The sequence below is a fragment of the Propithecus coquereli genome, unplaced genomic scaffold (genome assembly GCF_000956105.1).
Source record: "Propithecus coquereli isolate 6110/MARCELLA unplaced genomic scaffold, Pcoq_1.0 Scaffold16, whole genome shotgun sequence".
Lineage (NCBI taxonomy): Eukaryota > Metazoa > Chordata > Mammalia > Primates > Indriidae > Propithecus > Propithecus coquereli.
Genome location: NW_012140524.1, coordinates 2,604,133 through 2,621,216, shown reverse-complemented (window position 1 = coordinate 2,621,216; position 17,084 = coordinate 2,604,133). Strand labels below are relative to the sequence as shown.

Sequence of the window (17,084 nt, the reverse complement as noted above, 5' to 3'; positions counted from 1 at the left end):
AAAAAAAAAAAAAAAAACTTCACAGATGAACAAAATTGATAATTAGAAAAGAAGAGTTTTTCATGGGACCTTAACTAACTCGAATCTATATGGAAAAAGAAAAGACTAATCTGAAATAGAACAAGATGAGGAATTTGCCCCGTCAGATAAAGACATATTATAAAGCCCCAGTAATTAGTATAGTATTCCACCCCTAGATAGCTATCCAAAAGAAATGAAAACATACGTCCACATAAAGACTTGTACGTAAATGTAGATAGCTACATTATTTACAATAGCCTAAAATAAAAAAAATCCAAATATCTAGCAACTGATAAATGGATAAACAAAATGTGGTATAATAATATATGGAATACTAGTCAATAATAAAAAGAAATTAAATACATGCTATAACATAGAGGAACCTCAAAAATATTATGCTAAGTGGAAGAAGCCAGATGCAAAAGACTATTTTATGTGAAATGTCCAAAAAGGACAAATTTATAGAACTAGAAAGCAAATCAAGGCACAAAAGAGAACTTTGGGGGTATAACAAATATTTTAAAACTGGACTGTGGTGATAGTTATATAACTCCACAAATTTACAATAAATCACTGAATTGTATGGTTACAATGGTTTTATTCTGTGGTGTTTACATTATACCTCAATAAAGGTGTTGAAAAAAATTAGTCTGAAATATTAAGTCTTTATAAAGATATAGAGCAATAGGAACTCCTATGTACTTTCGGTATTAGTATAAACTTGTACAATAATTTTGGAAAACAGTTTGGCATTTTTACCTATGAAGTTAACTATGGGCATACCCTACAGTCTAAGGATATATACCCTGAAAAAATCTTGCACCTGTATTTCAATAACACATGAGATTGCTCAAAATAGAACTGTTCATAATACAAAAAAAATTATGAACTCAAGCATCCAACTATTTACAGACTTCTGAGCAGAAGTTTGCTCTACTGAGCAAAAAACAAATGAAACATAGGCACTTGCATGGAAATAAAAAAAATCCTAAACATAATGAGTGAAAAAGACAAACTGCAGAATATATAGCATAATACCATTTATTATAAGGTACAAAAATGCAACTCTAACAAATTTAAGGGTAACAAACACTATTAAAATACAAGCAAGGGACAAGTTCGGGGTCATACTTACAGGAAAGAGAAAGTACTAAAATGGAAAAGAACTTTAACACTGTTGGTAACATACTATTTGAGTTGAGCGGTAGGTTCCGATGCTCGCTTTATTATGCTCTAAATTATATGCAATATTTTATTTGTACCCTATGTTTTATAATGAAAAAGGTAGAGGCCTTTCAGCTACAGAAACAAAAATGGGCAGATAACATAACCAGAGTATACAGTCCTCAGAGGGATGTAAAACTAGAAAGAAATACTCCCCCATATGCACTCCCAAATGGTATTAGATTTGACTCAAGAAAAGCAGCATCAGATGGGAACTACCTCAACTGCCCATCATCTAATGTGGACTTAACCCCTTTCATTCCTTTCTTTATATAGTGAAGAAGGTATCCTTCTACCTGTGCCCTGGATCCTATTCAACTCTGCTTTCATAGGAAACCTTACTTTACAATTCCCTCTTTTTCTGTCTTCTAACAGTAGTTCAGAAGATGATCTTTAGAGAGCCTCCAATATGCTGAAGATTCTGAAGAGGATTTAAAACTTTTGAAAGGCATAATATACTGATTCTGTTTCAAGAAAAGTAGAGGCGGCTGGACGCGGTGGCTCACGCCTGTAATCCTAGCACTCTGGGAGGCTGAGGCAGGCGGATTGTTTGAGCTCAGGAGTTCGAGACCAGCCTGAGCAAGAGCAAGACCCCGTCTCTACTAAAAAAAAATAGAAAGAAATTAATCAGACAACTAAAAATATATAGAAAAAATTAGCCGGGCATGGTGGCGCATGCCTGTAGTCCCAGCTACTCGGGAGGCTGAGGCAGAAGGATCGCTTGAGCCCAGGAGTTTGAGGTTGCTGTGAGCTAGGCTGACACCACGGCACTCACTCTAGCCCGGGCAACAAAAGCGAGACTCTGTCTCAAAAAAAAAAAAAAAAAAAAAAGAAAGAAAAGTAGAGGCAATAGGACTGGTGAACTGGAAAATAAGGTCCCAAGATAAGGATATATCAGTGAGGAAACTTAAGTTTAGGTGGCTTGCCTAGACGAGGCCAACAGCAATAGAACTACAAAGGAACGAAGATTCCACACATATGAGTTTATCACAGATGTATTAAATATAACACAGGATTGGAGTTTAGCAGCAAGGGATGGGTACAAATCCTAATTCTTTAACAACACTTCAGTGGAACCAAAAACATCAAGCATCCCCTTGCCTACTGCTTCAGAACTGACTAGAATTTTGGTTCTCTATTTCAAATCCAGATCTGAACCAAAACATTAAGATTACAAATGTGACTCTAAAAACAACTTCTGCTTGAAAGAGAAACCTAGGTTTATATTACCAATCTAACATAAACCTTATATAGCTTAGCTTGACAGGTTACTCAAGATTTGCTATTCCAAAGAGGCTACAAGAGCCATACAGACCATAGAAAGTTTTATTTACAGCATTACAAATGTCTGTTGAGTTAAAGAAGAAAATCACACTGAAGTTATAAAACTTCTCACAAATATTGAAAATACAATATCAAGCCTAATACAACTAAAGCAGTACTTGAAGGAAAATTCATAGCCTTCAGTGAATTTTAGAAAATGAAATTTTCATAGCTAGAAAAAGCAGCAAATAAGCCAAAAGAAAGCAGAAAGATGAACTGAGTAGAAAAGATAACAAGCAGAATAAAAGAAATTCAAAAGTTGATGGTGGGGGGAAGTATACCACTAGACAACTTAAGAATAGAAACTGAAGCAATAAAAGCACACAAAATTAGAGACAGAAAGTAATCAGAAACAGGCTGTATTAAACTTCTGTTATAAACTACTTTGCCCCAATCTACACAAATAAATTTTAAAAACTAGATGAAATAAGTGATTTTCAAGGAAAATAGAGAATATTTTCAAAGAACTCCCACCCAAAAAAGAACTAGGTTCAGATAGTTTCAAGGAAAAAAATCAAACTTTTAAAGACTACGTATCATAGAAATACTGCCACGATACTTAAAAAAAAAAAAAAGGAAGAATGGATGAACAGGCAGAGCATAGAGAATTTTTAAAGTCAGTGAAACTATTCTATGTGATACATTTTGTGGATACATTTGTATTCATCAAAATCCATAAAATGTACCAAGTCAAGAGTGAAACCTAATGTAAATTATGGACTTTGGGTGATGATGATGTGTCAATGTATGTTTACCAAAAGTAGCAGATATACTTCTCTGGTGAGGAATGTTGATGGTGGAGGATGCTGTATATGTGTGGGGTGAAGGGTACAAAAGAACTCTGTACTTCCTGTTCAATTTTCCTGTAAACCTAAAATTGCTCAAAAAATAAAGTCTGTTTAAAAAATAGGAAGAGGCAAAATTAAGACCCCAAAAAACCATCTATGGTAAGCTAAGTTATATAAAAAATGGGAAGAGAGGAGGTAGGTAGGAGGGAGGGTATTTGTTTATACAGGCTAAAAGAAATTCTGGAAGGAGACGTAACAATCTATTAATACCAACAATCATTATATATAGTAAGATGAGAAATGAACAGAGAAAGAACGGGGGATGAAGAAAAACTGCATCTTTTTTTTTTTTTAATATTCCCTAATTTCTGAACTATGTGAAGTACTACCAGTTTTAAAAACTAACCTTAGAGCTTTTCAATTAAATACTACAATATAGGCATACCTCATTTTATTACTTTCTTTATTGTGCTTTACAGTATTGCATTTTTTGAAATTGTAGGTTTGTGGCAATCCCGAATTAAACAAGCCTATCGGCACCATTTTTCCAACAGCATGTGCTCAACTTTGTGTCTGTCACATTTTGGTAATTCTCACAATATTTCAGACTTTTTCATTATCATTATGTCTGTTACGGTGACATGTGATCAGTGATCTTCAATGTTACTATTGTAACTGTTTGATGGCAAACTTAATCAACAAATGTTTTTGTGTGTTCTGATTGTTCCACTGACAGGATGGATGTTCCCCTGAGTCTCTCCCTCTCCTTGGGCCTCCCTATTTCCTGAGACATGACAATATTGAAATTAATTCAGTATTGAACCCAATGGTCTCTAATTGTTCAAGTAAAAAGAAGAGTCAAATGCCCTCCACTTCAATCAAAAGACAGAAATGATGAACCTTAGTGGAAAAGGTATTTCAAAAGTTGAAATAGGCTAAAAGCTAGGCCTCTAGCGCCAGTTAGCCAAGCTGTAAACACAAAGGAAAAGTTCTTAAAGGAAACTAAAAGTGCTACTCCAGTACATGCACACACAATTAAGAAAGCAAAAGAGTCTTCCTGCTAATATAGAGAAAACTTTAGTGATCTGGACAGAAGCCACAAAATTCCCTTAGGCCAAAGCCTAATCCAGAGCAAGGCCTTAACTCTTTTTAATTCTATGAAGACTGAGAGGTGAGGAAGCTGCAGAAGAAAAGTCTGAAACTAGCAGAGGTTGGTTCATGAGGTCTAAGCAACCATCTCTATAACAAAAGTGCAAGGTGAAGCAACAAGTGCTGATGTATAAGCTGCAGCAAGTTACCAGATCTAGCTAAGATAACTGATCAAAGTGGCTACACTAAACAACAAATTTTCAATGAAGACAAAACAGCCTTCTGTTGGAAGAAGATGCCATCTAGGACTTTCATAGCTAGAGAGCAGAAGTCAATGCCTGGCTTCAAAGGACAGGCTGACTCCCTACTAATGCAGCTGTTGACTTTAAATGTAAAGCCAATTCTCATTACCATTCTGAAAAAGCTAGGGCCCTTAAAAACTATGTTAATCTACTCTGCCTGTGCTCCATAAATGGAACAACAAAGCCTGGATGACAGCACATGGGTTTACTGCAAGGTTTATGGACTATTTTAAGCCCACTGTTGAAAACTATGGCTCAGAAAAAACAATTCTTTTCAAAATATTACTGCTCATTGACAATGCACCTGGTCACCCAAGAGCTCTGATGGATATGCAAGGAGACGAATGTTTTTATGCCTGCTAACACAACATCCATTCTGCAGCCCACAGATCAAAGAGTCATTTTGACTTTCAAGTCTTCTTATTTAAGAAATACATTTTGCAAGGATATAGCTGCCTTACTCTAATAAATCTAGGCAAAGTAAATTGCCTTCTGGAAAGGATTCACTATTGTAGATGCCATTAAGAACATTCATGATTCATGGAAGTTCTAAATATCAACATTAATATGAGTTTGGAAGAAGATGATTCCAACCCTCTTAGATGACTTGGACGGGTTCAAGACTTTGGAAGTAACTGCAGATGTGGTGGAAATAGCAAAAGAACTAGAAGTGGAGCCTGAAGATGTGACCGAATTGCTGCAATCTCAGGATAAAATTTGAACAGATGAAGAGTTGCTTCTTATGGATGAACAATGAAAGTGGTTTCATGAGATGGTGAAGATGCTACGAACATTGTTGAAACGACAACAAAGGATTTAGAAATGTTACATAAACTTAATTGATAAAGCAGCATTCAAGAAGACTGACTCCAATTTTAAAAAGTTCTACTGGGGGCAAAATACTATCAAACAGCATCTCATGAGAAATCTTTTGTGAAATCAAGATTTAATGTGGCAAGCTTCACTGTTGTCTTATTTTAAGAAATTGCCACAGCCACCCCAACCTTCAGCAGCCACCACACTGATCAGTCAAAGGCCAACAGCATGGAGGCAAACCCTTTAGCAGCAAAAAGATTACAACTTGCTGAAGGCTTAGATGACTGTTATCATTTTTTTAGCAACTAAGTATTTTTTATTAAGGTATATACATTGTGTTTTAGACATAATGCTATTGCACACTTAATAGACTACAGTATATTGTAAACATAATTTTATATACACTGGGAAACCAAAAAAATTATCTTGCTTAATTGCAATATTCACTTCAGTGTGGTGGTCTAGAACAGAACCCACAGTACGTCCAAGGTATGCCTGTACTAACAAGAGTTCTCTGAGTACTGTTTTTTCCTTCTGTCCTAACTGCATTTTCTAAATTTTCTACCTTAAATATATATTGCTTGTATGAAGGGATGTGATTTCTCAAAAGTGCCACAAACTGTAAGCTTAGTCACATCTAAAGACCTAATATTCATTTTATATTTAGTAAATCTATATGTAGTAAATACTTTACATGCCTACTCTATTCTAAGCACTATCAAGTAATGCAGCAGTGAACAAAATCCCTACTTTCATGGAACTTACATTGTAAGGGTAGGAGAGAGACAAACAACAAAACTTTATAGCCTGTCAGAGAAGTGCTAACTTCTATTAAGAAAAATAAAGCAAGGAGGTCGGGTGCAGTGGCTCATGCCTGTAATCCTAACACTCTGGGAGGCCGAGTTGGGAGGACGGCTTGAGGCTCAGTTCAAGACCAGTCTGAGCAAGAGCAAGACGAAAGGAAAGAAAGAAAGAAAAATTAGCTGAGTGTGGTGGAGTGCACCTGTAGTTCCAGCTACTCAGGAGGCTGAGGCAGGAGGATCACTTGAGCTTAGGAGTTCAAGGTTGCAATGAGCTATGATAACACCACCACACTCTAGCCCAGGTGACAGGGCAAAACCCTGTGCTCCCCCCACGCCCTACCCCCTGCCAAAAATAGAAATAAACAGAAAAAGAAAAAGAAAGCAAGGAAAGGAGCTAAGCAGTGTGAACGGGGGCGTGGGCATATAGTGTGGTCAGGACAGGTCTCACTGAGGTAACCTTCAAATAAAAAGGTGAAGGAAATTGAGAATTGAGCCACTTAAACATCTGGAGAAAGAGAGCATCCCCACACAGCAGGAAGAGCCTGTGCAAAAGCCCTACAGGAGAACAGAAGTGTGCCTGGGATGTTGGAGGACAGAAAGGCAGCCAGTATGGCTGGAACGAAGCTAGTAAAGGGAGAGAAGTGCCCGGAATGGAGTACGATGTGAAGGCAAGCGGGGAGGATATTCAGTAGGGCTTTGTAGACCACAGTAAGGACACTTTTTATCACCCTGATGGGAACCAGTGGGGACTTCTGAGCAGAGGAATAACCAGAACAGGATCACTGAGGCTACTGTGTTGAGAATAGACTTGGAGAAGACAGAAATACAAAAACCTGTGAGGAAGCTATCATGGTAATGCAGATGAAAGATGATGTAGCTTGGACCAGGATAGCAGAAATGGAATTTATGACAGTCAGATTCTTGATTTATTGTGAAGGTAGTATAGACCAGACTTGCTGAGGAGCTAGATGTGAGGTATGAAGAAAAAGGAGAGAAGAATTTCTCCAAGGTGTTTGGCAACTCCATCCTTCTAGTTGATCAAGCCATCAACTTACATAGCTAAGATTAAAAGAGGAGCAGGTTTTGGGGAACAGGAAGAAATCAGGACGTGTCAGACAGGCAACTGGACATAGAAACATAGAGTTCAGAGGACTGATCTGTTAGCAATTTAAATTCGGCAGTTGTCAGCGTATTACTTGAGAAATCAAAGTTCATGTACTTATTATGTATTATTGAAGCAATATGTGGCTATAAACACAGAAATGAAATATTGAAATTAAAGTTTGCGTGGTGGGAGCAATGAAATATAGCACGTCCTTGACATTTCTTAGAGAGCTACCATGAGAACTTCCAATCCTCCCCATCCCCATGTTTCCCAAAAGTAAAGAACACTACTCTAACAGGACGCTTCGTTCTAGGATATTTACACAAAGAAAAGTATTATCACTTTAAGAGTGATTGAACCACACCATAACTACTTGAAAACAAAGCCACTTTGAAATGCTGGATGTCCAGCTAAGTCCTCTCACCAGCTAAGTGAGCACACTATTCTCAGAGCTCACACAATTCAAATCTGTGTCTCAGCAAAATTATAATTTACTACATCACAAAAATTCTGGGTCAGTGAAGAAGAGTCAGTAAGGCAAGGGAAAAGTCCTTGAATACCAGTATCTATGACACATAACCAAAAATTTTAATAGAAATGATAAAAGACAATAGACCCACAAGCTAGATAAAATAACTTTTAAATAAATTTTTTCCCTTCTTAGCCAGGAGATGTGATAAGGTGAAAATGGCAAACATCAATGAAGCATTTTTTTTCTTTCCATATTGCAGAAACTCCTTCACAAATTAGATAAAATGAGCAATTACCAGGTATACTATGGACAAGTTAAACAATGTTTAAAAAACTGTAAATAATCTAATATTTATAATAAGTTTTTTTTTTTTTTTTTTTACACAGTCTTGTTCTGTCACCTGGGCTAGAAACCAATAGTGTTATCATAGCTCAAGCCCAGCTAATTTTTTCTATTTTTAGTAGAGATGGGGTCCTGCTCTCACTCAAGCTGGTCTCGAACTCCTGACCTAAAGCAATCCTCCCTAGACTGCTAGGATTACAGGCGTGAGCCACTGCACCCAGCCAAAGCCACATATCTATCAGATCAGCACACCTCCTCAGAGGGGATGTGGCAATCCGGGATAGAAAAGTAGGGAGAAACCATGAAAAGAATTAAGGAGAAGCAACTGGAGAAAACTGAAGCAAGCTACAATAAAGATACTTTTACACTGTAGAGCAGAAAGATGTCATGTTTAGACTATACCAGTAAAAAGCTGAAAGCTAGACCATTCCCTTCTCTTCACCTTCAGTCCACCCTAGCATTAGTTTAAATTTCAGTCTGTAGGGTAACTCAGTGATAGTCTACATTTTCACTCCTATTTACCAATCTAATCGCCATCCATGCCGTCGACTAGTATGACAGCAAGTCAAATCCAAGACCTAACAGGCAAAGAACACAAAGTCTTTTGAAAAATCCAGTAGATTCTAACTCCTTTTTCTGGCCTGTAAAGTCTGTGGTCTCACCAAATCCACTTAGAGTTTTATAAATAAAAAAAAAAAGAAACAAAATCAGCAAGTCTGATCAAAGGATCATAAGCCACTTACCAACTGGTCTGGATTAAGTCGCTCTCCACTTTTTAGGCGATCCTTATAATCTTCCAATTTGAGCTACAAAAGAGAAACTTGTATCTACTACAGTCTGATATAAAATTTTGAACCAAATAAACTAAATGCCACACCTTGTTTCTATGAAAACAAAGTTCTTGAAGCTATCAATCTGCAAGAATATCATTTTACTACAAAGCAAGCAGCGATTATAAACAAGTTCCAGTCAAGGGAAAAAAAAAATACACAGAATAACATGAGTCTGGAATTGCAAAAGTTAAGCAGTAATAAAACCCTTTTCTACTTACCTAGTTAATCATATGCCCTAACCCAGTGGTATGCAACCGGGGGCAATTATATCCCCCAGGGATATATGGCAGTATCTGGAGATATTTTTAGTTATCAAAACTTGGGGGTAGATAGGAGGGCAGTAAAGAGTGCTACTGGCATCTTGTGAGCAGAGGCCAGGGATACTACTAAACATCCTAAAATGCACAGGGCAGCCCTTTACAACAAAGAATTATTCAGCACAAAACGTCAGTGGTGTCAAAGTTGAGAAGTCCTGCTCTAACCTCATGTGTAAACTATTAGTTCAGCTACCGCTGAATTATGTGGCATTTTCCCAATAGGAAACTTCCCACTAGAAGTACAGAAATGTAAAAAATGTCTTTTCTAGGATTATAGTAATCTCAACTTGAAGCTATTTTTCATATTAAATTTGATATTTAAGGAAATACATAAAAAAAAATTGCATTTATTGGCCCCATAATAATGACACAAACCCACTACAGTATTCTAAAACCATTTTTTAGGCTCCTCCTATATTAGCTTTACAGTCTTAAAATGCTTTCCCAGAAGCTTGAAATGAAATACTGGTACTATCAGATAGGTATCCAAAATTAAAAAGGAATTATAGTTAAGCTAGAGAGTGTAAGTATACATATACGTAGTTCTTCCACTTGAGGAAGTCTCCTGTCTTGACTAGTTCTCATAGCAGCAGGGAACTTGTGCTGACGTGGCACTCTCACCTCATCACACTTGTGATCCTACATGCATTCAAAAGATAAACTGTGAGAGCTGCAGAGAAGCTACTAGCAACTGGCCCTTCTTTACTACTTTTCTGGCTTTAAATAAAAAAGGAAAAGAGTCAACCAGACTTTTAAAAATATCTTCATACTCCTCCATCAAAATCAACTTTCTTAAGGTTTAACTAGGTCTTGGTACAAAACATTTAAGAGCACATAGGTCCAGCTAGTCAGTCAACCTTACCTGTCAAAAACAGAAGAAAATCATAAAACAACAAAGCAACATGCAGTACTGATTCACAGGCTACATGACTCAGGAAATAAGGAAGGATTTGGATTTCTACATCAGCATTTATTGTAACATTAGGCTGATTATAACTTCTGGGTCTCTTTCCAAGGCTGTCTACAATGCTTTCACCTACTAAACTTAAACCCTCAACTAACAACACAAAAATTAGTGCAAAAACACTTTCTAGTTCTACCATGACTAAAGCTTCCAATGACTGCAGCAGCTATACTGCAATATCAACTGCTGCAGAAAGTCACAAGGAAAACAAGCTAAAAAAATCAGGCCATTAACTCATCTATGAAAAGAAACATTAATACTACACTCAAGGAAGTAATTTGGCCTGAAATAGCTAGCTCTTAAAGTAGTTCAGTAGCAGCATGCATAACTTTAGTAGGAAGAATAATTTTTATTCAGCTGTATTGACAAATGAAACAAAATGTTTACTATTTCCAATATTTAGCCTACTTGTTTAATTATTTTCAGGCAGCTAAATCCCAAGGCTAAATTTTTAGGAAGGAACACTTATGAGCTCTGATAAAAAGAAAAATGTCAGCTCCTTAACCCTTGCTTAAGATCATGCATATACAGGGCTGGGAAGAAAAAAAAAAAAAAAGTTACCTTCTTTTTCTCGATGTTTCTAATTTTGTGTTTAAGGCATATGAGTCCATTATCAATATAGGTCTCATATGCCTGGGAAGGAGATGCAGCAGAACTGAGAGCAGACTGCAGGGGGCTCAAGGCCCGCTGGCGTTCCCCATGCTGACTGTGGTTCACTTGGGGCTTGGCTGACTTCATATTCCCCTCTCTTCCCTCTTCTGAATGGCCTGAAGGTGACTGGTAACCAAAAGGGGATGAAGAGAGTTGCACCATTGAAACAGATGAGGCTGAAGAGGGTGGAAAAGTTAAATATAAAATTAGGACTACAGGGGCACAGCCAGGCATTAACTTCCCTGGAAAGTCTAGACTCACTCCCTTAAAATTCTTTTCCACAGAAGTGAGCCAAAAGCCAATGCTTCAGATACTGCACTTCCATCCCACTACTTTTAAGGTAATTAATGCCAAGCACTAGCCAATAAGGACAGCCTTTACGTAGGCAGAAACTACAATATGGAAGATGTTTCCAGAAATTCGATTTTCCCCACAGTCAGAAAGAACTGCTAATCAGCAATGGCTTCAGAACGCCTCTCTTCTCATGAGGGCAAACCACGTTCTGAATAACTCCCCCGGACAAGTGAAGACACCAGAAGAATAAGCTTTCCACATCGGGACCTTCAGGCATCCACTCAAAACTCTTTACATGATCCCTCGCCACCAGCCCCAACCCCAACATGAACATCTGAAAGAAAATCCCCAACACAAGTCTTTCCTGGCTCGCTCACGCTAAGTGAGCCAGCAGCTTCTTGAACACGGATGCTAACTTCCCTCTGACTGCTCCGGGGCCTACGAGGCACTCCATCCCTACCGGATATCTGTAGCCAAGTACTCTCAACGGATGAGCACCCCGCGTTGATTTTTGGCTGTTTTATTTAGACCAACCCACACTCACACTCAGTCGGTCTAAGAGCTCATTCCAGCTAGGCGTCCACCGCCCTAATCAGTGGCCCTTGGGCACCGAAGTATCCGTCCCTTCACCTCCGGGCACCCGAGGTATCCCTCTCACTCCCCTTAGGAGCGCCCCCAAAGCAAGGACTTATCAGGCCCCGTGCGCGAGTGCTGATCCCCCTAGTCCCTTCGGGGGCCTGCGCGAGGGGCACCTCTACCGAGCGGTCACCCCGCGCCCCGAAGGCACCGACTCCCACCCTTCCCACAGCCCTTGGGACGCTGGGGCCACTTCTGCAAGTCCCCTGGGGAGACCGACCTGGAGGAGAACGCACGGGCCGCTGCCCCCGAGGACTCCGCCCCGCCCCGGGGATGCCCAGCCGCCCCCCCACCTCGCCGCAGCCGCCCAGACCTGCCCACCCTCGCCGGGCCGACCGCGGCCGCCGCAGCCCGGCTTCACCTCCCCAGGCCGCCGAGGCCGCCGCTGCCGCAGCCCCGGCCCGCCTTCAAAAGCCGGCGGGAGCCAGGAGAGCTGCGGAGGTGGACCGGCGCCACCCCGCACTTGCGTCTCCTCCTCCTGTCTCCTCCCTCTCCCCTCCCGGTCCTCGCCCGCGGCGTCTGCGGCGCAGGGCGCTCCGCCGACTCCGCCGCTCGCGCCCAGGCCCGCCCTTTCCGCCGCGCGCGACTTATATGGGCCGCGCCCCGCCCCGCCCCTGCCCGCCCGCGGGCCGCCGCGGCCCCGCCTTCTTCCGGGGCCCCTTCCCAGGCCGCCGCCGCCTGGGCCCGCGGGGCGTCCCTTCCGCGTCCGGCGGGGGCTGGGTTCTGTCGGGGGAGGGCGCGTGCTCCCCGCCACTGCGCAGACTGCGGACACCAGGTGGGCCCGAGGGGACACCCAGCGCGGCCGGGCGGTGAGCGGCGCAGCCCTGCCCGACCTTGCTGATTGCGGGCAGCGCCGATTGGCTGCGCGACCTTGAACAGGTGATTTCTATGGCTCCAACGGGGCAGCGCGCGCTTGGTGGAATTGCCAGATAAACCGAGCTTGAGGCTCGGGCACTCTTGAAATGCAGGGGCGCCTTTGCCCCTACAGATAACACCCTCCACTGTAGGATAGGGACAATCACCGTTTCCTCACAGAGGAGTCATCCTGTAAGAGCAGAATGCCCCAAATCAGCATTGCCATAAAGACGGAGTAGGTGACTCTGCAACCTTCAATAATGGGATTGTGTTTATTCAAGCTGTGTTATTCGTTGATGCAAAACAGATTAATTCATTGGCACGCAGAGAAGCTGGTAAAATCTTTGTAAGGTTGCAGAAAATTAAGTGAAAAGGCTGGAAATACATGAGTATCTTAAGAAAAGGATAGTGTTTCTCGTACCAAAGGAGAAGAAAACACACAAATCCAGCAATACCTTGCTCCCAACATGTGTCCAGCTATTACACCAAATATTTTTTTAGGTCCTGTCCCTGATGCTCTAATAAAAATTATTTAGACTAGCAAGAGACAACAAAAAAAACTCAAAAGGATAATCAAGGAAACAAAACCCTAAGTTAAAAAGTCTTGGCCTGGCTCACACAAAAATTATCTTAATTTTATCGTTTCTTGATACAGTATTTTGCCATTTATTATCTGTGTTCTTTTTCGTTCCTGTTGACATAATGTACCTTCATGTTGCATTTCAGCTTTGAATCTCTGAATCCCATATGTGTTCTTGAGGGTCAGGGAAACATTAGATTATCCCTTAGTATCGTTGTTTATAACCAAAGAAAGATCAGAAGCTACAGAACATGAGGGGAGGAAGGCTGTGCCTTCACCCTTAAGGACACAACAAAAAATGTGAAGGACACACTTTTGAACCAATCAATTGACACAAAGTTACAACACAGGTTATGCCTGTCGTAGCCTGAGCTAATAATGAACCTAAAAATGGTATTTCAGTCTGATTAATTATGAAATGTTTGTCTTCTAATTGGCCGGACAAAAGGTATCCCTTGGGTCATATAAATCTGGCCAGAGATTGTAAGTATTCAACTCAATGGAATATTTCTGAATAAATCTATACAGATTTATTTTGCAACAGGGATTGTGAAAATGAATCAAGAAAGAATTCAAAAGCAAAAATAATTAAATTTCAAGTCCAGTATAGCCTGTATAAGCATAGCATGACGTTTGTAGGAAAATGTACCACGATGATGTTGTAGCAATGTCTTCTGAAAAAATTAAAATGGTGATCTAGAAAAAAGTTTTCCTGTTAGAGAACATCTTTAAAGCCAATGAATTTGGCTTGTTTTGAAAGCACATGCCCCCAAAACTTTAATTTGTCAGGGGTTTGGTTTATTTTCCCCTCCCCCACTTCCTATTTTTCTGTGACACCTTGATTTATCTTACAAACTGTGAGGCAGTATTTGTGGCATGCCCCCTCCAATCTTAGCAAGGAGTTACTATATTTAAAATACGATTTTAAAATGTTTCAAATCAGTGAGGGAAGACTATATTCATTCATTCATTCATTCATTCATTCAAGAGATATTTATTGGGCACCTGCTATATGTGTTGGGTCATAGGGATATAATGGTAAGAAAGACAATATAGCCCCTACCCTCATGGAAATTCAATAAAAGCTACAAGTGTATATGGGGTGAACAACCAAATAATAAAATAGAAAGACAAAAGTACTAAATACTTATAATGAGTGGCTTGATTTCTGCAAAGCAGCCAGACTTTACATCCCTTGAAAATGTAAAGGTCTTAAATATGCATTGTCTGGCAAATGTAGTTCTTGCACGATGGTTATGCTGTAGTCACTTAATGTAGCTTCATGTGGTTGAAACTGGAAAGATTAATTCACCAAAGGATGTGAAAGCTGGTAACATATAAGTAGAGATATGAGAATTTATCTTGGACATTTGATTAGGAGTGATAGAAGTGTGCTTCTCAGTGGCTCTACAAGACTGGCAAGTTGCCACAAAAAAAAAAAAAAGAGAAGGGATCAAGAAAAATAACAAGAAGGCTAAGAAAGATAGAGACTACTAAGGAACAGTTAACATAGGTTGTTAAAAATATTGTACTTTCACATACTTCCAGATTCATAAGCATCTCTTCAAATATTTGAGAAGAGAAACTTTTCATGAAAGTGAAGAACTGGGCAATATAGACCTCAGGTAGGGAAAAAAAAGTTGCCATAATAGTTTAGAGTATTTTTAAGAGCATTGCCAGTTTCTAAGATTACTATTTTTATGGGTTTATTATTTTCATAAAATTATAATTACACATTCCTAGTGGTTTATACTGTTTTTTCCGATATTGGAATTAACACATTAGTAGTGCTTCACCATTAATTACCTTTGAAGTAAAAACTCTTTAGGGGAAGAATGATCAAATGATCAGTGTAGAACTTGCATGTGTAGCTAACTCAATAATATCAAACCCATAAAAATATGATTTCTGTCCAACTTTGAAATACTGTAACACATCAACAGCACAGACTTTGGACCCAGATACACCTGAATTTCATTCTTATTTCTGCCCCTTACTAGCTGAGTGATCTTGGGCAAGTTTACTAAATTCTCTGAGCTTCAGTTTCCTGCACCTGTAAAAGAGATAGTAATAGCTATTTAACAGCATTGTAAAGCATTTCATTAAATTTCTGAAAAAGCATATGTCTGGAGAATGGGCCACGAAAACGTGTATTCTCCACTGAGGTATCTTCATTTGCTTCTTCTGCTACAATATGAAGCCTGCTATTTCTCCTGGTAGCCTGAGGAGAACTAGAGAACTATGAAATTTATGGCTATGACACTCCTCTCTTTATTTTAAAGATAAGGTATAGAAAGCTTCTGGATATTTGGGGAATTTTCCAAGGACCTAAAGAATCTATGTCTCCTACCCTCTAGTGCAATGTGCATTCCAGGCTGCCTCAATCTTTTCCCTTGCTCCTTCTATGGAATAAATATAGTATAGAAATAGGCGATTGCACTTAAAGAATTGAAACCAAAAAGAATAAGCAATTTAGTGTTACAATGTCTTCAAAGAATTCATTTAATAAGACATTCTCAAATAGTCATAACTTTTAATCCAATAGCCCTTATTGTAGGAATCCCTCCTATGAAAATAATCAGAGATACAAACAATAATTTATTTATAAAAATGCTAGGCTTCTCCTTTTGTTAAGTGGTGGGAAATTGTACACACAACACAGGCTTTCAACATGGCTGAATAATGTGACACTGACCCATGAATTTTAATTCTGGGAGTACAAGTCATCTTTTCAAAGAACATTCAATGACATGATATTATATGAAGTGAAAAAAGGCAGGATAAAAACATGATATAAAACAGTTTATATGATTGTAATTTTGCAATATATTTCATTTTAAATACGCATGGAAAAGGCTGTAAGATATTTTCCTCTTCATTTTTTATAGCATATGTTTAATTTTTATATCAAATCAGAAAAAAAGTTTTCCCAGAAACATGAAAACTACCCCCTCTGTAGATAATTATTATTAACTTTTTGCTTATATCCTTCCACGCTTATTTCCAAGAAAATATCTAAATGACTTTTTTACAAAATTGGGAATGTGCTAAACATATCCTGTAATTTTGCTATTTTGACTTAAAATATAGTAAACATCTATTAAAGTAAATTTTAACTTTGAGTTAGCTTTGGAAAGTGGAATTTCATATGATTTTAATTATTTTTACTTTGCCGTGAAAAAGTTAAAGATTGGAAAAATAATAAATAATGCTTTAAATGACACATTATTATTTAACAGAAATGTCAGTTATCCAAATGGGAACCACAACAATTTTATACAACAGTAAATATTTGAATAAATGGTAATCTATGTAATTCTTCCTCCTATACAGGGACAAGAATCCTAAATGAAACATGAAAAAGTCACTGTAAAAGAAAAGCCTAAAATGGAATAAGTTATTTCATCATTTGAAAAAATACTTCTTATCTACCACCATTTTGTTACTCCAGAAGTTTTCACATAAATTATTCACTCATTTTTTTTTTTTTTTTTTTTTTTTGAGACAGAGTCTCACTGTGTTGCCAGGGCTAGAGTGCCGTGGCGTCAGCCTAGCTCACAGCAACCTCAAACTCCTGGGCTCAAGCGATCCTCCTGCCTCAGCCTCCTGAGTAGCTGGGACTACAGGCATGCGCCACCATGCCCGACTAATATTTTCTATATATTTTTA

General features: G+C 39.0%; 1 protein-coding gene across 5 annotated transcripts in view; it reads right to left on the bottom strand.

The window, feature by feature from the left end:
* The window catches only part of CAPRIN2 (caprin family member 2), a 45,452-nt gene extending 33,317 nt beyond the window's left edge, over positions 1-12,135 (bottom strand). For all 5 annotated transcript variants that reach the window (XM_012641014.1, XM_012641018.1, XM_012641016.1 and 2 more), the window contains exons 1-2: positions 10,961-12,135; positions 9,029-9,091 (exon numbers count right to left, since the gene is read on the bottom strand). In XM_012641014.1, the coding sequence (XP_012496468.1) occupies positions 9,029-9,091; positions 10,961-11,284 (387 nt within the window). In that variant the 5' untranslated portion in view covers positions 11,285-12,135. The remainder of the gene's footprint in view (positions 1-9,028; positions 9,092-10,960) is intronic.
* Positions 12,136-17,084: the final 4,949 nt, after the last annotated feature.